Source organism: Sorex araneus, chromosome 2, assembly GCF_027595985.1.
Source record: "Sorex araneus isolate mSorAra2 chromosome 2, mSorAra2.pri, whole genome shotgun sequence".
Classification (NCBI taxonomy): Eukaryota; Metazoa; Chordata; class Mammalia; order Eulipotyphla; family Soricidae; genus Sorex; species Sorex araneus.
Genome location: NC_073303.1, coordinates 173,520,009 through 173,542,711, shown reverse-complemented (window position 1 = coordinate 173,542,711; position 22,703 = coordinate 173,520,009). Strand labels below are relative to the sequence as shown.

Sequence of the window (22,703 nt, the reverse complement as noted above, 5' to 3'; positions counted from 1 at the left end):
TGACAACTGAACCTGTATGTTCATTGAAGCACTGTTCACAATAGCCAGAATCTGGAAACAATCCAAGTGCCCAAGAACAGACAACTGGTTAAGAAAACCTTGGTTTATCTATACAATGGAATACTATGCAGCTGTTAGAAAAGATGAAACATGACATTTGCCTTATAAGTGGATGGCCAGGGAGAGTATCATGTTAAATGAAATGAGTCAGAAAGAGAGAGTCAGACATAGATTTACTCCACTCATTTGTGGAATATAAAATATTGTAATATAAGACTAACATTCAAGGAGAGTAGATACAAGGTCCAGGAAGATAACTCCATGATTGGAAGCTCATCTTATGAGCTATGGGAGAAGGCAGCTTGGAAAGAGAAGGGATCACTAAGTCAATGGCGGTTGGAAGGATTGCTCAGGATGGGAGATATGTGCTGAAAGTTGATAAAGGACCAGACATGATGACCTCATGTTATCTGTAATTTGTATAAAAAATAATAATGCCCATAAGCAGAGAGAGTAAGAGGGCAGTTGTCTCTCATTGAGGCACGGGAAGGGGTGGGATAGGGGTGATGGTGGATACTATGGACATTGATGGTGGAAAATGTACACTGAAGGAGAGATGGGTGTTTGATTATTGTATGACTGAAACTCAAATATGAAACTTTTGAACTGTAGCTCACAGTAATTCTGTCACTATCATTATCATCCTGTTGCTCATCAATCCTCCTCCTCCTCCTCCCTTTCTCCTCCTCCTCCTCCTCCTCCTCCTCCTCCCCCACTTCTTCCTTCTTTTCTTCCTCCTGTTCCACCTTTTCCTTCTCTTCTCTCTCTCTTCCCGCTCCTCTATCTTTTGTTCCTTCAACCACTTGTTCCTCCTCCTCTTTTTTTTCTCTCATTTTTTTTGCACCACACCCAGCAGTACTCAGGGCTTTCTCCAGGATCTGTACTCAAGAATCAATCCGGGAGGGCCTGGGGGGATCCTATGGGTGGCAGGGATTCAACCCAGGTTGGTTGTATGCAAGAAAATTGTCCTACCCACTGTACTATCTGTCCTGTTCTAAACGTTTACTTTCTTAGGACACAGAGAGTAACATGACTAAGGAGAGATTTTAATCTTGATGAAAACACAGAAAATATTCATCATGAAAGAACCAACGGATGCCTGCTTCCAAAACAGAATGCCAAGCAAGGTAAGAAACAGTCTCTGAGCAAAAATCTAAATGAAATCAGCACATGCAAGAAAATGAGAAGGAGTGGTTACAATAGTTTTGACAGTAGAACTTGACACTACGAAAAATCAAAATGGTCATAATTTAAAATATTATAATCTATTAGGACAATGGAGATAAGGCCAGTAAAATGGGTTGGGTGTTAGAGGTGGTGTACAAAAAAAGTGGTATTTGTAGGGTGGTGTGAACAGACGTTGGATCAAGACAAATCAAAAATGCTTTGGGCCTTTGTGGTTAATGAGGAAATCTGAAATAGCTGGGAAGTATGGAAGTTTAATTCCTTATTTTTTTTGATAATGTGTGCATCTTGTTTTGCAAAGAACTTGTACAGGTAGATGTTCCCTTCACAGGATATGAGGATTTCTTTTCACTATATCCATGTCAATACTTGTTTTTGTTTATGTGTGCCAATCTAAATGGTGGGAGGTGATATCTCTGATGATCTTTTGATTCTCTTATGATAGTGATGGGGGTTATTTATTTATTTATTTATTGGTTTACAACTTGCTGTGCTGAAATTTAGTCTTCTGGGTCTGAGCTCAAGAATCACTCCTAACAGACCTCTAGGGACCATAACATATGAGGTTCTCAGGGTCAAACCTGAGTCAGCAGTGTGCAATGTAAATGCCTCACCCACCTCACTTCCTCTCCAGCTCAAATGGGACTTTATTTTCAATTTGCTTCTATTAGTAAAATCAGCTAGAAGGAGAAAGGCAGATACAGAATGATGTCTCAAACATATCTGAAATAAAGAAACATGTAAAAGAACTACAAGTGGTCAAAGACAAAGGAAGCTGATAATCGATTTATAGAACTGAACAGACCAAAAGGAGGGGGAAGGTGTGGGCAGGGTATGTGGTAGCTGATAGAGGTTCAGAGGACAATGATGAAGGAAAGCTGACTTTCTGGTGGAGAGTATGCTCTTGAAGAGTTATATGCATGGAGGTCTATTATTTACAGTATTGTAAATCATCGTGCTTCAAGGGAACAGCAAAGCAAAGGGACAGATACCGAATCATCTTTCTCAAATATGGTATTTAAAGAAATATAGTAAAAAATAATAAATCGTCAAAGGCAACAAGACATGAGGCCCCATCTTCAGAACTAAACTTACTATGGTAGTAGTATATGCGTCCATGGAGAGGAGAGGTTGAAGTCCATTGAGATGTAGGAAGGAAGGACACTACATGAAATTCTATCATTACGTGTATTGCAAACCATGATACCTCATCATGAAAGTCACAATGCCTCAAATAAAAGTTTTAAAAAGTGAAGAGAAATGAAGAAAGGTAAGTAAAGTGGGTAGACTACCTTAATGGAATTTAAATTTCCTTATAAAAATGTTGAAAAAGAAAATGACATATGGCTAAATTGGCAAGCCTAATGTGATTTCCTAGAGGAAATAATCACAGGCTAAAAGTTATATCTAACATTTTATTTTTGTATATTTTCATAAGGGTTTTATTTTTGCAGTGTCGGGGATCAAACCTATGGCCTCTCTCATACAAAACACGTATTCTACCACTCAGTCATATCTCCAGCCCTTCCCAACATTTTAATGCTACCACGTTAGAATTGGGATCTTAAAAATCTTGCATGTGGAAGCAGCAATATTTATATTCATCAGGATTTACAATTGTCAGCAGAACATAAACAGCTAAAAGGCGTCTCATTCCCTTGGACCCTAAAGCATATGTGCTCTTGCCTAAGCAAGATAGCATGTACAATATTAACTGAAGGAACTTTCTGGCTTGTGTTCTGGCCCAAGTATTGTTCTTGTCTGCTCTTGAAGTGTATTTCTGTGGATATAGTCTACTGCTGAAAAGAAAGAATCCCTTTATCTTTTGAAGCAGCAGGTTTCAAATAATACCACTGAGTGGTAAAATAGTAAAAATGTGTAGAGATTTAGAGTCATAGGAGGTTCTATCTTCTTTCCTCAACCCTTACAAATGTACGAAGAGAAACCTTTATACGAGGGTAAGTCATTGTGGAGGAGTTCTCAAAGGATGGAGAGTGATTTTGTCTTCCACTCCTCCCCATTCCCAGGAACATTTAGCAATGTCTGGAGGCAGTTATTAGTCACAATTGGGATTGTGATAGGATTACCCAGTGGGTAGTAATACTTATAAGCATTTCACATTGTCCAAAGCTCAGATAAATAGAACAGTCACTTGTCACTTGTCATCCTGTTGATCTTCGATTTGCTTGAGAGGGTGCCAGTAACATCTCCATTTGTCCCTGTCACGTGCTAGTGTAGCCTAATCTGCTCAGTCCAGGAACAGGAAGAGCCTCAAAATGTTCATTCAGGGTTTTGACGAAGAAGTCTGACCATCTTGTAGGTGGGCGGCCACGCAGACTATTGACGTCCCGTGAAATCCAGTCAGCAACAGCTCTAGCCCAGTGGTCGTCTCTAAATCACATTACATGTCCAGCCCATCTGATTTTTGACGCCTTGGCAAACAAGATATCATCCCTGATTCTTGATCATCGATGGAGGTCGGAACTCAGGATTCCTTCTCTCACTTGAGTGAAATGTGATACTCCAAGCATAGTTCTTTTGATTCCTCTTTGGGATACCCGATTAGCATTCTCATCCTGTTTTTTTTGTAAGGCCCAGGTCTCTAGGCATATCTTAGTACAGGAAGAATGGTGAATGCCAATGTCGTGGATGTCTCCCTTCTTGTACAACAGGACCATCCTGCTGGTTTTGCACAGGATAGAACCTTGCACAGGTAGGGTGTGAAGAGCTGAGCCAGTGTATTGACAAGTACTGCCAGAAGATTCTTCAAGTGTTCGTGTCTGACCTTGTCTGGACCAGGTGCTGTACACGTCTTTACCAAAAAAATGGAGTTTCAGATTTTGGAAGGGAGGACATTGGGAATGAAATATCCATCCTGTGAAATTTGGTATGTGGGCATGTGGACGTGTCTGTTGAAGAGATCCGAGAAAAAGTTGTGAATAACCCTTTCCATTGCCCTTCTGGAAGATGTGATAGATCCATCAGGATGTCGGAAGGCAGTTATCTTGGTCTTGTAGTTGATGAAGGACAGGTGAACGTTGCGAATACTTTTCCCGGCTTCTGCCACATCAGCCAACACTGCTGCTCTTCTCTCTTTGAGGTCTTTTATCACTGATCTGCAAAGCTTTGTGAGCTGTGATTAGATTCAGCTGTGATTAGATTCATTTAGATTCAGCCTTCTGGAACTGTGAGTTACCACGGATGGTCTTGGTCAACATGATGAACTCAGACAGTCTCTTACCCTGTTCATTCCATACTAGGCCATGGTACCCAATGTGGAGTTCTTCAGTCGACCTTCTTGGTCCTATCCCGGCATTAAAATAACCTACAATGATCTTCTTTTTTTTTTTTTTTTTGCTTTTTGGGTCACATCCAGCAGTGCACAGGGGTCACTCCTGGCTCATGCACTCAGGAATCACCCCTGGCGGTGCTCAGGGGACCATATGGGATGCTGGGATTTGAGCCCGGGTCGGCCGCATGCAAAGCAAACGCCCTACCCGCTGTGCTATCACTCAGCCCCCAAATCACCTACAATGATCTTGTAGAAAGTGTGGTCTTCTTTATGGAACTTCTCTAGCTCCACGTAGAACTTCTCGATTTCTTCTTCATCGTAGTTGGATGTTGGTGTGTAGATGATGAAGATAGAAACTGCCAGCAGTGAGCCACATCTATTCAAGAATAATTGTCCGATTAGGCATTCGAATGAATCAATGCCTCATGGCCAAGTTCGTGTTGACAAGGACACCGAGGCCACCGACGCCTCTGTTGTCACATGTTCCGAGGACAGTCAACCAGCCTAATATGTTGAGAAATTCAGATGTAGAGTTTCCAGGAAGAGAAAAAAGTAAGAAGTTAAGAATTACACCCCCGCTCAGTTATAACTTAGTAGGAGAGATTCTTACGATTTCTTATTACATGACGTTGTAAAGTTTCAGAAGTAAAAGATTCTGGGGCTCTAATTCAAGAGTAGTAACCCATATAGATCCTCCACCATACTGAAATATTTTTGTGGGTGGTTGAGTGGGAAAAAACAGCAGCATAATTATTAGGTCTGCACATTAAAGGAGTTTCAGTTTATTATCTAATTTTCTTACTGTACTAGATAAGCAAGGTGGCAACAATTTTTTTCCTCTTGACACAGGAACCCGTAAGCAAAGATCACGTGCATGTTATCATTAAATACAATGAGGACAAGGGATCTTATTTAAGATTCCAAATGCTCTCAATGCTTGCTAAGCATGAGGAGCTGTAATATCTCAGTGTGCATCAAACCCAGTGGATGTCCTTTGTCAAAAATAATTATCCTGGGAAGCACTAATAATTATCAACCACCAAACACTCTCATGTCAGGAATGGATCAGGGCAGAGGAGGATTTCTGTTAAACCTGGGCAAATGGCTTCAGATCTTTCTGGGTACTCTCAGAAAAACATGGTCAGAGCCCTGTTGAAACAACCTTGTGAATAACTCAGAATGGAATTTTTACAAAACTCTCATTGCTTTAAAACGAGCAGAACCAGAGCAAGTAAATACCTAAAATCTCAAGTGAACTCTAAAGTATATATGAGGTGGGAAAGTCAGAAACTACTTGAGTTTTTAAGAGTTCAAGTGTCAGAACATCCAAATTTTATTGGCTTAATTTGCTAACATTGTCAATAAATTTAAAATTAATATTGGGAATTTAATTGTTGTTCTTATTGAAAAATTGATACTCATGTCTTTCCTCTTTTAAAAGTGTATTTGAAATGATATATGACTATGTTTAAATACTGTAGGTATATCATTGCCACAACATGAGATGGCAGGAATGTGCCCATGCTGATTTTAGAGATACTCTTATTGTACATATAATTTTCTGTTTAGAGATTAAACTATCGCACTATTGTTTCTCAACAACTAAAAAATGATAAAAATTTGTTTATGATTTTTCAGTACTATAAAATCAATACTCAAGGTAAAGCAAAGTATCAGGAAATAAAGAATCTGTAAATGATAGAATCACTTGGTTACCATGATTAAAAAATAACTAGATATGGTTCTAATAAAAACCCAAATGCAATTCTAATTCAATGGGTAGTTGGCAAATGAATGAAAATATTGATCTCTAAAATTTCTGAATTTGACTACAGTGTTTATTTTTTAAATAGTTGGAAATTTTCTATTAATAAATGAATACATTTAGGAGAATATACATAGGTAATTAGCTAGTCTTCTTCATTTCCTCTTCTTATTCTCTTTTAGAAAGTTGTTTACTCACATATAACAATTTCCTGTATGCAAATAACAGCAGTATCTCCATCACCCTCTCCAGCTCTCCCTTTCATCCTGTTCTAGTCACTATTACATTTATCTACACTGCCCTAGACTCACAGCATTTCCCACGTGGCACATTAAAGTCTTTCTCAATTACTGATTTTCAATGATGCATCACTTTGTCAGACTTGCACAATAGTGGAAAAACTGTGAAGAAGGTCAATAAAGAGCTTAGAAAATTTAGTATAGATGACAATCAAGTCATGATTAAATATGGACATAGCTGTTCAAATGTGATTCTCCATTCCCATTTCAACTGTGCTATTGTAAAATCATCGTAAAAGCTTCATGGTTAAAAAACTGAGTTTCAGTCTACAGCCTGAGTCAAGGACTTCGGGATTTAGGGGGCTGCACACTGTTTCCCTTCCAGCTATCAAGCACCACTAGAAGCATCTGGTCCCCATGCAGTCCTTGAATGATTCCTTCCTGGCAAAGCATGAACTTTTTGTTCCATGAATTACAGATGTGCTATGTCATGCTGGGTATTGACTCTCCTAGAGAACTAGATAAACTTTTAGTTTATTTGTTTTCAATCTCAATTAGGCAAGAGGAGCAATTCCAGATCCCTTTCTATTTATGAGGATTGTTTAAGGTTAGGCCACTAGAGTGCCACGCTGGAACTCCCATGTATCACCGCAGCCAGGCTAATTTCACCTCTGCAACTTACTCATGGTTTCATTCTCCCCACTAATCAGAACTCTTTACTCCAGAAACTACAAGTTGTCTCAGGTGAATTTAAGCTGCCAAGTAATTTATTTGGGAAAATAATTAAACAGATATAATAGAAAAGCTCAAGAACTAGAGTGAGAAAAACCTTAGAAAATCTAGCTAACTAGAAGCATAGGCAAAGAGGAGACTTTTAAGGGCAGAGAGCAAGATTGCCATCACTGGACACTGGATTCTGTCATTCATGGTATTCTATTCCATGGAGACTGCTATTGGCACTGAATGACTGTCTGCTTGAGACAGCTAGATTCTCAAACCAATTCTCAAACCAATCTATTTCTCTTGAATAAGTACTTGAGTGTGGAAGCATAGCAAAGAGGAGTAAGAAAGAATGCATGCATACAGTTGTGATTTCTTTGTTGGAAGGTGATCCTAAATTTCATAAGGCTAATATACTTTGCAAATATAAATGAACCTTGTTATGTAAATGCCCTAGAACTTTAAACTTTTATTAAATTAATTTTTGGGGGGGTTGTGTCACACACGTCTATGCTTAGGACTTAGTTCTGGCACTGTACTCATGGATCACTCCTGGCTGGTTTGGGGTCCCGTAAGGGGTGCCAGGGATTAAACCTGGGTTGACAGCTTGCAAGGCAAATGCCCTATTCTCCATACTATCTCTATGGCCCACCAGTACATTTTTAGATATTTTAGATTTATTTGCCAACCTTTTGCACCCTGAGATGCTGATTCTTACAGACACAATTTACTTATCTCCTTAATATCTGCTGTCCTTTGAATCAGCCAACTGAAAACCCGATACAGAGACAAAAGACTAAGGAAAGGAGAGGAAGAGAGTGAAGGAGAGGGAGAGACAGTGAGAGAGAGAGAGAGAGAGAGAGAGAGAGAGAGAGGGGGGGGGAGGGAGGGAGGGAGAGAGGAAGAGACAGAGACAGAGAGACAGACAGAGACAAAGAAACAGATGCAGAGAGACAGAGGAAGAGACAAAAAGAGTCAGAGAGAAACACAGAAACAGAGACAGACAGAGAGAAATCTGGTCTTAATAGCCCTGTCTCCATCCCAGCAGGGCCTCTGTGATCTTGTTTTATCCTTTGAACTAAGTGTTAATCTCTGCTTTTTCAGCATTTTTGATTACTGGTATCTGTATCTGCTGCATCCATGCAACTTCAGAAAATATGTGGAATTGGTATGAAATACCGTATTGTCCCTTATAGTTTCCTGATCTAGAGTGGAGATGTCCTATAAGAAGGTTCTCCTATTTCTTGTCTTTGTGGTAGCCCTTGTCTGACTTCTGAAAGTAGAAACTCTTAGAAAAATGCTACACTTGGCACAAGTTTTATTCAGTGTAAAGGACTTTGAGAAAAAAGATCTCCAAGCAAAATGTTGTATAAATAATTAAGAAACTATATATATACCTACATGTAATTAAGAAACAGTATATAAATATATCTGTCTTTCAATGGTGTAATATACTTTTGGATTCAGAAAATCTGTAATGTTTTGTACCATTTTCTTTGATTTTTTTATTCACAAAACAAAATAGAATAAATTTTGCGAATAATTTCCATTTTCCAAGCATTATGGTCAGATGTGAGAGTTGATAGGATTTCTATCTTCCTGATTTTTATGGAGATATATTTTGTGATCCAGAATGTAGTCTCTCTTGGAGACTGTCCCATGTACACTGGAGAAGAACGTATTCTCTACTTTTAAGGTCTGAAGGACTCTATCAAGATTAGTGTTTCCTTGTTGAGTTCTGTTTAATTGTCTATTGAGATGTGATAGAGGAGTGTTAACGTATCCTACTACCATTGTGCTGCTTCTTTCATGTCATACCTATGAACAGTGATTTTAAATATTTTGATGACTGATGATCAGGTGCATGTAAGTCTAGGACAGTGTGAGTTATTCTTGACGTATTGTTCCTATGATCATTAAGAAATTATCATCCATGTCCCATATACCCCCTTTAATACAAAGTCTCTTTTGAATGATATAAATAAAGATTTTGTTTGTTTGTTTTGGGAACATATCCAGTTCTACCCAGGACTTGCGCCTGGCTCAGGGATCACTTCTGGTGGTGCTTGGTGGACCATCTGTGGTGTCTGTGATCAAACCTGGGTCAGATGAGTTCATGCCAACATCAGACCAGCTGTAACGTCTCTCTGGCCTCAGATCTGGCCTTTTTGTAATTTCATTTAAATAATTTTTTAAAAATATTAATTTTTGTTGTTGTTATTTTCTAGTCTTAGACATTGAGCCTGTATTTACACGGACTCTTCAGCTATGTCTCTTGTAGGCAGCAGAAAGTTGGGTTCAGTTTTCTGATCCATCCTACTAGTATGTGTCTCTGTCTCTTAATTGTTGAATTTAGATTACTGATGTTCAGTGATTTTATTCAGAGGAAGGAATTTATGGCAATCATTTTGCAGAAGTTATGAGTGACGGTAATACAACTTAAAAGAGTTTCTCTATTGCTTCTTAAAAAACTGGTTCCTGGGCTATGGACTTCCTAAACAGTTATTTGTTCATGAATCTTTGTATCATTCTGTAAAAATTTGAATGATAATCTAGCTATAAACAGTATTCTCGATAAGATGTTCATTTCATTGAGGTATCCCCCACCACCTGATATTTCACTATTTTTTTTCTGGCTTTAGAGTTTCATTTAATAGATCTGCTGTGATTCTTGTGGGAATTCCTGTATGTAAATTCTTTCATTGATCTTTCTTGTTTCAATTCTCTGTTTTGACATTTGTCACTTTGATTACAATGTATCTAGGAGTTTTTCCTCTTCAAGTCTATTTTGGCTAGAATCTGCGTGCTCCTCAACTCTGGAAAGTTCTTATTTCTGATTAATTTTGAGTAGTTTATGATTAAATTGTTCTTGATCGAGTTCACCTTTCTGTGTTTTTTAATATAGCCGTATCCTACAGCTTTATTATTATTATTATTATTTTTGCTTTTGGGGTCACACCCGGCAATGCACAGGGGTCATTCCTGGCTCATGCACTCAGGAATTACCCCTGGCGGTGCTCAGGGGACCATATGGGATGCTGGGATTTGAACCCGGGTGGGCCGCATGCAAGGCAAATGCCCTACCCACTGTGCTATCACTCCAGCCCCTCACCTTTCTGGTTTTCAGATACTCTTATTATTTCTGTGTTGATCCTCTTGAACTTATTCCACAATTCCCTAGTGTGTTTATTATTTTCAGATTTTTTAAAAATTTTCTGAAGTTTTCTAGAGATTTCCTGCATCTCATCTTGGAGACCACTTACTTTTTTTTTAAGTTAATTTATTTTTTAATTAGTGAGTCACAATTAGGGTACAGTTACAGATTCACACATTTTCGTGCTTCCTTTTCCTTCATGCAATGTTTAAGAGCCCATCTCTCCATCAGTGTCCATTCTCCACCACCCATGAACCCAGTATCCCTCCCACCCCCCCAGTCCTCTCCCCCTCCACCCCAGCCCGCCTCTGTGGCAGGGCATTCCAATTTGATATCTCTCTTTCCTTTTGGGTGTTGTGGTTCCATATAGGGGTATTGAGTGGTCATCCTGTTCAGTCTCTAGTCTACTTTCAGCACCCATCTCCCTTCCCGCGCAGGATCTCCAATCATATTACTTGGTGTTCCCTTCTCTATCTGGGATGGCTTTCCCCCAGCATGTGAGGCCAGCTTCCAAGCTATGGAGCCAACCTCCTGGTATTATATACTACTATTCTTGGGTATTATTCTCCTACTCTGCTGTTCTATATTCCACAGATGAGTGCAATCTTTCTATGTCTGTCCCTCTCTTTCTGGCTTATTTCACTTAGCATGATACTTTCCATGTTGATACACTTATATGCAAAGTTCAAGACTTCATCCTTTCTAACTGCTGCATAGTATTCCATTGTATAGATGTACCAAAGTTTCTTTAACCGGTCATCTGTGGAGACCACTTACTTTTTTCTCAGTTTCTGTTACTCTGCTGCAGTCTTGTGCTTTTTTTTAATGAATTTTTTACTTTCTTATCTCTTTTTCTCTATTTTATCTTTGTTTTTCTTGTTTTCTTGTTTTCTCTTTCTTTCTTTCTTTCTTTCTTTCTTTCTTTCTTTCTTTCTTTCTTTCTTTCTTTCTTTCTTTCTTTCTTTCTTTCTTTCTTTCCTTCCTTCTCCTTCCTTCCTTTTCCCCCTTTCTTCCTTCTTTAATTTTCTTCTTAAATTTTACCTTGGTTCCTTAGTTCTTTTACTTCTGATTGTAGCTCATGTGTTTGTTTTTTTTTTAATTTCTATTCTCATAGTTTTTTGTGCATTATTGACTACCTGAACCATCATATATTGACGTTCTTTATTGACTACCTGAACCATCATTTATTGATGTTCTTTATTGACTACCTGAACCATAATTTATTGGCGTTCATTGGTGCTCAGGCAATATCTTGTCATGGTGTTACTAAAGTCCTTATATGAGATGTTATATAGCTGATTGATACTGGCAGAACTTTGCATGATATTGTCTTCCCTCATTGGGCTTTCTCGACCTCTGCGTAGCTTCCCTTTTCTGAGCGGTCTAGTGATGAATCTTTCTAATTTATGTCCAAGGGAGCTCTCTGAGGGATAAGGGATGAGTATTGCTCTTTTGCTTCTCTGATGGTCCTCTCCCTGTGACTTTTTACAGATTCTGATACCAAGACCTAATGAAGATTGTGGGGTTACTTTCAAAGCTGCCATGTCCCTGCCTCCCTTATGGCTACAAATGAAGGCTCTGAGTTTTCTCACCACCACCACTGCCTTTGGAAAGTCTTTTCTGTGGGAGAACTGGACAGAACTAGGAATATGATATTAATAGCATGATGTCTTTAGCTCATCTATGTCTGTGGGATTACCATGGGAAGTGTATGTGCAGTGTGAGATGTGATAAGTAGAGCTGCATGGATGCAGGCGAAGATGGATAGAAGTTGGACTTGGAGATTTCCAGGACATAGGTGGAAGAAAAAGGAAATGAACTCCTTTCTGCTTCCCAAAAGGCATCAGAGGTACCAGTTTGTAGATCCACTTCACCTGGTGAATAAGGAAATGAGAGGGCCTGAACTGTAGTGAGTCCTCAGAAACAGCAGAGGTCAGCCTGGAGCTGTGATTTCTTCTAGACTATGATTCTTAACTGTGGTAAATTAAGATGGGCTTTTGTGGAGGAAATGGCTCCGCTCAGGCAATATCTGTAACTTGTGAATGATGGAGTGGCACTTTTCTGTTGGAATACATCCTGTAGCATTTGGAATAAATGATAACCCATAGTAGCACTGTAGCACTGTCATCCATTGTCTATTGATTTGCTTGAGTGGGCACCAGTATCTTCTCCATTGTGAGACTTGTTACTGTTTTTGGCATATTGAATATGCCATGGGTAGCTTGCCAGACTCTGCCATGTGGGCAGGATACTCTGGTAGCTTGCCGGGATCTCTGAAAGGGATGGAGGAATCAAACCTGGGTCAGCCGCGTGCAAGGCAAACACCCTACCCGCTGTGCTATGCTCCAGTCACACAGTAATGTGGTATATTTGACGGAAATATACCTTGGAATATCTATGAGGAAGAGTTAGCAGTCTTGTGTAATATGTGTGTATTAGGATGGCTTTACTTTGTGAAAAATTGAGAAACAACCAGTTGATAATGCTTTCTGGGAGGGCTTTTGGGTGCTCCTTTTTTTAAAGCATTGGTGAATATGAGTTGACTGTATCACTGTGCTAATGAACAGAGAGAGAAAGAGAGAGAGAGAGAGAGAGAGAGAGAGAGAGAGAGAGGAAAGAGAAGACAGAGACATCAATCTCAATAAAATGCATCACTACCCCCCAAATAAATACCTTTTAATTCCTTAATAACATTTTGCATACACTGAACCTCCTATAATTGCGAGAACAGATAGCTCATTTTTCCTACTACTGTGAAATATTTTTAATATGGTTTTACTTTTATGTCTGCAATCCCTCAACCAATACTAATTTCAAAGAATTCTTCTACTGAGAAGCCATATGCACATGTCTCTCATGCCTCTGTTTTGCATACTCATTACTCTCTATTTGATACCCTCAGATGACAGATGATACTAAAATTTAAGCATCCGATAATTTTATTTATTTATTTATTTATTTATTTATTTATTTATTTATTCTGAAGTGGGGAGTTTGGGCAATACCCAGCTGTGCTTGGGCTTACTCCTGATTTTGCTCAGCAATTACTCCCAGTGGTGCTCAGGAACCTCTGCACGGTGCCAGAGAACAAACCCATGTTGGCTGTGTGCAAACCAGCTTCTTAACCTCTACACTGTCTCTCTGGCCAATTTAAAATGTGTGTGTGAGGCAGCAAATTATTTTTTCTCTGCCAATTTTGTCTGTTAGGCTAATGGCCTTACATATTTTTTAATTGTTATTTCTATTTTTCTCCATATATTTTCACACTTGCTTGAAATAATAGAGCAGCAAGATTTTTATCCCCACAACTGGTAGACACCTGGGTTATTCCAGCAATCATTTAGAAATATTCCCAATCTTTTAATGGAGCTATTTCTATGTGCTCACTTATTCAGCAGCTTCTCTGTAAGCCCTGTTTCTGTAGTAAAAAAAAATCCCTATAGACAGGTGTTTTTTTTTATTTTTTTGCTTTCTGGGTCACACCCAGCGATGCACAGGGGTTGCTCCTGGCTCTGCACTCAGGAATGACCCCTGGCGGTGCTCAGGGGACCATATGGGATGCTGGGAATCGAACCCGGGTCGGCCGCGTGCAAGGCAAATGCCCTACCCGCTGTGCTATTGCTCCAGCCCCTAGACAGGTGTTTTTTTTTTATTTCTTTGAATGTATGAAAATTTTGAAGCAAAATCCAACTATGAATAAAATATTTTATAATAACAATAGCAAGAAAAGTTATTTCTATAATTATATCAGTAGAATATTTTATATAATATCATTTATACAAAGTATTTCTGAAATTTTATTTTAATTTTGATTTATTGAGGTAAATTTACATAAACTTATAAGATTTTTAAAGTATTTGCACTAGTGATTTAATAGGCATATACATTGGAAATATTTTTTCAATATAGTTAATTGACATCATAGTTAATTGACATATCCATGAATTCAATTTATTTTGCTGAGAACATTTAATTTCTGTTTTCTTAGCAAACTTTAACTAAACAATGCTATAAATTGTAGTCACAGTGCTTTCTATTAGATCTTAATACTTTACTCAAATTATAGCAGAAAAATGTGTTCTTTACCAGTCTGCTGAGTTTACCTGTATACCTATGCCTCCAGCTCTCGGTGGACTGTACAATTAGCATGCACATGCATCTGCATGTGTGCACATACATGCATGCACTTAAATTTTCATATATAATACTGTGCAGCAATTTAATGATTATCTTTCTCTGACTTATTCACTTAACATAACATCTGCAATAATTATTTGTATTGTTTCAAATAGTAAATTTTTTCCTACCATGATTATTATAATTAACACTTCCATGAATTTGGGAGTGCAGATTTATATTTTCATTTCCTTTGGATATAAACTGAGACGTAGCATTACTGAATCATAAAATAATTCTTCTTTTTTTTTTTCTTTTTGGGTCACACCCGGCTATGCACAGGGGTTACTCCTGGCTCTGCACTCAGGAATCACTCCTGGAGATGCTCAGGGGACCATATGGGATGCTGGGATTCGAACCCGGGTTGGCCGCGTGCAAGGCAAATGCCCTACCCACTGTGCTATCGCTCCAGTCCCTGAATCATAAAATAATTCTATTGTTTTTTTTTTTTAGTGAATATTTTAACTGTTACCATGGTTAGAACCTGGGTCCTCCAGATGCCAGACATTCACTCTATACCTGATTCACTTCTCTGTATTTTTTTTTAAATTTTTTATTAGTGAATCACCGTGAGGTACAGTTACAAATTTATGAACTTTCATGTTTGCATTTCTTTTACATCCCTCCACCAGTGCCCATTCTCCTTCACCAATATTCCCAGTATCCCTCCCACCATGCCCATCCTAACTCTCATTACCCCACCCTGCCTCTGCAGCAGGGCATTCCCTTCTGTTCTCTCTCCTGTTAGATGTTGTAGTTTACAATAGAAGTATTGAGTGGCCTTCATGTTCAGTCTATAGTCTACTTTCGGCATGCCCCTTTCAACCTGAGTGGGTCTGGTTTTAGTTGTCAGTTTTTAGAGAAAGTTGTACACTGTTTTCCAAAGAAATAGCAATTTGCATTCCTAAATTTGCATTACTAAAGTGGAAATATTACACCTTACCCACATTTTTGTTAACATTGTATTTCTTATTTTTTCAATTTAGGTTATTTTCACATGTATAGCATGATATCTCCCTGGATATTGGTTCAGTTCCCTGATGATTAGTGATCTTAAACAAAGTTTCATAGACCCTTTGGCCATTCATCTTTTTTGAAAAATTGTGCTTCCTTGTCCATATTTTAAGTGCTTTTTAAAAAACGATCAAGTTGTGATCTCTCTGCATATTTTGGATATTAACCCCAAAACAATATATATGATTTGTTGTGGGAGAACACTGGGTTTGTCCTTTCAGTCTTGCTGCAGGGAACTTAGGTTTATTGGGTTACACCCATAACAGGGCTCCCAAGACACTCCATTCCTTTATCTGCAAACTCTTCTCTGCACCCTCCTTCCCAACCAGTTAATCACTTTCCCCTCTAATCAGATTCTGATAACTTGTGAGATCAGATCCTTCTAGGACATTGAACTTGTATTGTAAGATAAATATTACTCTTCTCTCTTTTGCATAGTTTACCTTAAAGCAATGCCCTTTATGTATGTACACAGGAAGACAGTTAATAGTATGCTCTTGTAACTTGGGGGTTGATTGACTCCGAATAATATTTACTCCTGGGCATCTGCTTTCTAGACTCAGTTGCCCTTAGTTTCTAACACCACAAAAGTGGGGTCCCGTCAAGGGATGGAATGGATCCAGGGCAAGCTGTGTGCTACCCTGGCATGAAAATGGGCCAGGCCAAAGCGCCGCAATACTAAACTAGAAATTGAGGGCATGATCATGGACAAATGCTGTCATGATCCAAAGGTATCGATAAGACTAGGACCCTGCTGGGGTTTGGAAGATTAACCTGGCCTGAGGACTGTGGTCTGGAATGTACAGTAAGATGTCCTCAGGAAGAACCAAATTTAAAGTTTATATCTCTTACTGTGCTCATACAGAACGACATTGCTGGAATTAATAGACGTAGATTTACTACAACTATTTAAAGGGATTACCAGTTGAGGAAAGAAGAAAGCGACACACCCTTGTTCGGATCCCACCCTAGAGCAGATCTCCTAGTAATCTTTTTAGATGAGATTTTGTCCTTGAGGAGTGGTCTTATCTCTTTGTTGTTGTGTTAATGTTCCGACCCACTTTTGTGTTACCACCCTATGTGATTGTTATATAAACTAAGACTGTAGGAGAAGTAGGGGAGAACACACAGGAGCACGGGGGGACACACAGAAGCATGGGAGAAGACACAGAAGCAGGGGAGACACAGAAGCAGAACACAAGGTGAAAGAAGTGAGAGTGAGCGGGTCTTGGGAGAGAGGCAGAAGGGCGAAGGGGGAGAAGCAGAAGGGGAATGGAGATTGGAATAAAGTGCAGCTGATACCAACCAGCCTGACACTCGTTCCTTCCTTCACCTGTCCATCTCCATCAGCCTCTCTGGGATTGGGGAAGTGGCATGAGATGACCAAACTTGGGTGGCGGGAGAAATAGAGCCCTGCTGTCCCCCTCTCCCTTTGTGAACACACAATTTGTTAGCACTTTCAAAATGTCTATAAGTCATCTGTCTGTACCATTTTATCTATGGTTGCATTTGTCACTGGTAGATACTATGGTTTGCTATCCTTTGTTCTCTTATCTTTTGCCTTTATTTTTGATAACAAGCTCTAAAAGTTTAGTCAAATCATATATTAAGGAAGTTACTTTTTGTTTATTTCTGTGTTTTACTATTACATATTTTACGTTTAGTTTTCAGGTGATTTTTGTTTTGCTAATTTTTGGGTGTAGTTTAAGAAAAAGGTGTAGTGCCAATCTTTAGTATGTAACTGTCTAGTTTCACCTGTATAATTTTTTTTGAGTTAGCTTGTCTCTGTGTTATGTTCTCCAATATTGTCCATTAACTAAAAAGCTTTGAATGGTTTTCACTGGGTTCTTTTTAGCTGTTCCTGGTGTCTATGTGTTTGGTTTTATGCTAGCAGGGCATTATGTTGATTTCAGTAGTTTTATATGGTGGTTTAAAATCATGAAATATAATGTCTAGGATTACTCTGATTTGTCAAAACTGCATTAGCTACTTGAGATCTTTTGTGGATCCAGAAAGATTTTTATAGTTTCTTTTATATCTATGAGGGGGGGGAATGGCAATGAGATTTTGTTAGAAATTGCATTAAAACTGTAGAAAACCAGGAAACATGAAAATTGTAATGACCTTAACTCTTCCAATCTATGAGTGCAGAATATTTTAATTTGATTTTCTTCAATTTTTTTTTTCAAATGTAATGGGTTTATTTTATTTTACTGTGATGCAAAACCAAGGATTCCACTATAGCACAGAGACCAATATATTAAAAGGTCATGAAAAAGTATGTGAGACATGCAGGATGTGATGCACAAACTGGAGGATCAGGTCATTCCCGTGTAACATGACACTACATTGTTGCTGAGGAAAAACGGTTAAGATAACACTGCAGAACTGAATTGAAATGTGGCACAAAACATGTCAACTCCCAGGCATGCCTTCAAGCACCTCCCTTAGAATGGACCTGCGATCTCTATAGACTTCAGTGTGGAGAGGATTACAATTCTTTGGAAGAATAAAAAGTTCACACTTTTGAAATTTCACAGAATTTTAAGGCCAAAACATAGTGGGTTCATTTCTCTTCACCTCCAGGGGAAAATCTGATGCTTCACTCAAAATCACATTAAGCTTCTAGTTCAAATCCCAGCCCAACCTTGTGACCACCTGCATTGAAGTTCTTTCCATCAACTAAAGCTGATAAGGTCAGTTTGACTCCTGGTCGAAGGGTCTGAGTATAACCCAGTCCAATCAGACTAGCATTATTTACTTTAGCAGATAGAGAAGTTCTACAATCCAGCCTGTATTTAGCAGCGATGCCAAAACGGGTGTTGTTACTGCCAGCTGTCCAAGCAAGGTTTATTGATGTTTCAACCTTGTCAGTAACCTTCTGGTAGATAGATCCTCCAAATTCAGTGCCATCGTTCACATGAGTATGCAGCTGGAAGTCTGCAGTCTTGTAACCCAGGGCAAAATTATTCTGACACAGTTTGGATTTTGCTGTATCAAAACTCATCTGATAACCAGCAAGCCAACCTTCAAAGGCCAACACAGCCCAGCCATAGATGGTTGGTCCAGAAAAATCTATGTCAACACTGCTGCCAAGACTGAAACATTCCCGCCTATAGGAGGCCTTCAATTTCCCGCTCTTCTTTCCTGTGTTCGGTACAAATATGGTATCAAGAGTCAGCTTCAACCCGTCAGCCAACTTATTCTCCCAAGAGATTTCTGTTCCAAGTGTATTGTTTGTGTTCCATTTTTGGACAAAGGTAAGTCCATAGTTACAGACCTTGTATTTGGTCTCTAGGTTGCCCGTCGCTTTCCCTGTATCAGTGTAGGCATGACCAGAAATAGAAAATTCCACTCCACTACAAGACTTGGTTTTCAGATCGATTTTGACCATACCAAAGCCATATCCTTTGTTGAAGACATCATTGGCAGCCTTCCCTAGGTCACAGTAAGTCGGTGTGCTACACATATCTCAGCCGGAGGGCCCGTCTCCGCACCGCCGGGACAACGCTGAAGGTCTTCAAAAAAATTTTTGTTTTTTAATTTACACATATTGCACTTCCTTGAATAAGTTTATTCATATGTATTCTGTTCTTTTGATAGTTGGAATTATTGTCTTAATTTCTATTTTTCATAGTAGAATTTATTTTTGGTTCTAATATTTTTGGCTACTTTAGAGTTTTTAAGGTTTTCAAAATTGTTTATTGATAACCAGAATAAATTTATTTTTATGGTTTTTTTTTGTCCTGGTTATGTAATAACTAAAAAAGAACCATTTCTCAAAGTCTGAAGAACGAGAAAAACTCAAAAGTGAAACGTTGAGAATTCTAAGGGGGATGTTTTTTCTCAAGATATTTATTGGTTTTTTTTTTCTGAACATTGTAAGCCACAGGCCAGAGATAGTATAATGGTTCAGGCACTTGCCTTGTATGTCGCATACTACATACATACCAGTATTCTCCCCAAGCAATGCCAGGAGTAATCCTTGAGTCCGAAGAATATTCTAAGCAATACCACATGTGGCCACAAACCAAAGTAAATCTATAATTACTACCAGAAAGTTTACAATTATGTGTAGGAACTCTTGACCACAAAAAATCTATTAAATAAATAATTAAAATTTAATGGGGCTGGAGAGATAGCACAGCGGGTAGGGCGTTTGCCTTGCACGCGGCCGACCCGGGTTCAAATCCCAGCATCCCATATGGTCCCCTGAGCACGGCCAGGGGTAATTTCTGAGTGCAAAGCCAGGAGTAACCCCTGTGCATCGCCAGGTGTGACCCAAAAAGCAAAAAAAAAAAATAATAATAATAATTAAAATTTAAGACTATAAGCATAAAAACTTATTTATATTACCTTTTTAAGAAGAACATCTTGCTGTCACCTTTATTAACAAATAGCAAATATACATTTTGTTTGGATTTTTAAAAAAATATATGTCACATTTATCTTTTTTCAGATACTTAAATTAACACGTATTTCAAAATAATTGAGATATTATTAATTAAAAATTCTAGTATGTTCATTAAAGAATAATTAATATATTCTTATGTTCTGATGAAAAGAATAGGAAGGAGTTTTAGTCAAGTAAGAAATTAAAAGTATAAAGTGTTATCAATTATATTAGGAATAATATATTACTACTTAGATAGCTTTTCAGTGTACTTATACATAATGTAATTGAATATTTTATTGGTCATATGAATCTTTTCTTGCTGTGTATGTTTTAATTCTCTTATTCTACAAACTGCATTGAGCATATATAGCATTTATAGAAAATTTTGTAGGATAGCATTGAGATACAAAATCTTAAAGTTTTATGATGTATATAAATTATATTTCATAGTATAAAATATATTCTTAGTAAGCTATGATTTTTTGCACACATTGTTCAAAGGTCCAATTCAGAATCATTTTTTACTATATTATAATAATTCTCCTGTAGCACTGTAGCACTGTTGTCCTGTTGTTCATTGATTTGCTCGAGCGGGCACCAGTGACGTCTCCATCATGAGACTTGTTACTATTTTTGGCATATTGAATACGCCACGTTTAGCTTGCCAGGCTCTGCCATAAAATAAATGAATAGAATATAGAGGTGTAAGTAGTGATGTAAATAAATGATCAATTAAAAGAAAGATACACATAATTTATATACAAAGATACAATTATAAAACATTTTTGGTCTGAAATGTGGGTGAAATAGTTTATCTGCTATCAGACTATACCAGAAATATTAATAATATTTTAGAAGGTAACCAATATTATTTTCAATAATTTCAACATTGATTTTTTTGACCAAGATATTTTTCAAGTATGAAGAACACATAAAACCCTGGTAAGGGGCTGAAGCGATAGCACAGAGGGTAGGGCGTTTGCCTTGCATGCGGCCAACCCGGGGTCGATTCCCAGCATCCAATATGGTTCTCTGAGCACCGCCAGGAGTAATTCCTGAGTGCAGAGCCAGGAGTAACCCCTGTGCATTGCTGGGTGTGACCCAAAAAGAAAAAAAAAACTGGTAATTAACCTACTCTCTTTCTAAGTATATATTTATGTATAACATATTTATTTATATATTTTTATTTATGTGAGTATATGTACAGTCATCACAATCTATCTGTAATTTCCACCTGAGTTGGTTTATTTCTGATTATGAAATGAATTCATTCATTTAATTTGAACTGGTAGACACATTTTTTTAGATATTCTGTGATTAGCTGACTTGGTTTATATAATTAGTTGCAAGTATACCTTTTAGGGTTTATTTTACCCAAGTTATTTAGAGTTCCCATATCTATGTTTTATTTTTTACTACACTTTCTGGCTTCCAAAAGTGCTCAAGATATTTACTATTAATATTTGTTTCTGGAAGAATTATATGAGACAAATGCAGAGAAAGAGAACAAAATATGGTACGTTGTAAGTCAACACTAAGATAGCTAGAGAATTAGATTCACTGCAATAAAAATCTCTGTTTTAAAAAGTAAAGAGGGGCTGGCGTGATAGCACAGCGGGTAGGGCATTTGCCTTGCACTCGGCTAACCCGGGTTCGAATCCCAGCATTCAATATGGTACCCTGAGCATGCCAAGGGTAATTCCTGAGTGCAGAGCCAGGAGTAACCCCTGTGCATCGCCCGGTGTGACCCAAAAACAAAAAATAAAAGTAAAGATCATTGTGTGATTGTAACCCAAACATGAAACTATCTCATGGTGATTAAAAAATTTTTTTAAAAATGCAAAGAACTGTAATCTACCAAAGTATTGATACCTGAGTGTTCGGCATATAATATTTCAACACCAATACCACCACCAGTCACGTCCCTTCCACCATTGTTTTCATACCCTATCCCCACATTCTGTCCACTCCACATCCTGCCATCCTAACAGGCACATTACAAAGTTTCGTGGTTGAAGCTTAGGTCTCACATTTTCAGTGCTGTGGATTTATAGATATATCACTCTCCCATATCACCAGTATAGCCAAGCCTAGGCCCCTGTTTCCCTATTATTTCCCTTTTTCATCTTCCTTATACCCTTGATTTCTTTCTCTCTCTGTCCTCCTATCTAAACTCTGAGGTCAAAATTGACCTAGGCATGTCCCCTTTACTCCTTAACCGGGGTATATAGAATAACTATACAAATAGATGGAATGGAGGACAGGCTTTCGTAGCTGGCACTGCCCAGCACATGTTGGCATTGCCTGTCATGGAATGGCACAGGTTGGCATTGTCTGGCACTGCCTGGCATGAAATGATAACAACTGTTTAGGCTAGCATGGCTTGGCACTGACTTGTGCCACCTGACAAAAACTTGCACAAGTTGGTACTGCCTGCTATGTGCTGGAAACGTCTGGATAAAGGGCCCATCATCAGTCACTCCTAGGATCCTCCTAGAAATGACAGTGAGTACCATTCTCAACATCTCTTCCTAGGACTTTTCCCTTGAGCTCAGGCAGACCGCTATCAAGTTAATGACCTTCAATTGCCCACCCTTAACTCTGAGACCTGGCCTAGAAACAGACTGGCATGGGTGGCACGGATAGGCACAGGTTGTCATTGAGATTACCCGGCACTGCCCGATACCTCCTGGCAAAGTTTG

General features: G+C 38.4%; 1 protein-coding gene across 1 annotated transcript; it reads right to left on the bottom strand.

The window, feature by feature from the left end:
- Positions 1–17,865: 17,865 nt before the first annotated feature.
- Positions 17,866–19,121, bottom strand: LOC129402088 (voltage-dependent anion-selective channel protein 3-like). Its single transcript, XM_055126920.1, has one exon. The coding sequence runs from the start codon at positions 19,072–19,074 to the stop codon at positions 18,223–18,225; it is 852 nt and encodes a 283-aa protein (XP_054982895.1). The 5' UTR covers positions 19,075–19,121; the 3' UTR covers positions 17,866–18,222.
- Positions 19,122–22,703: the final 3,582 nt, after the last annotated feature.

Excerpts from the sequence above, each read along its gene's own strand:
- LOC129402088 (XM_055126920.1), bottom strand. The coding sequence starts at position 19,074 with ATGTGTAGCACACCGACTTACTGTGACCTAGGGAAGGCTGCCAATGAT.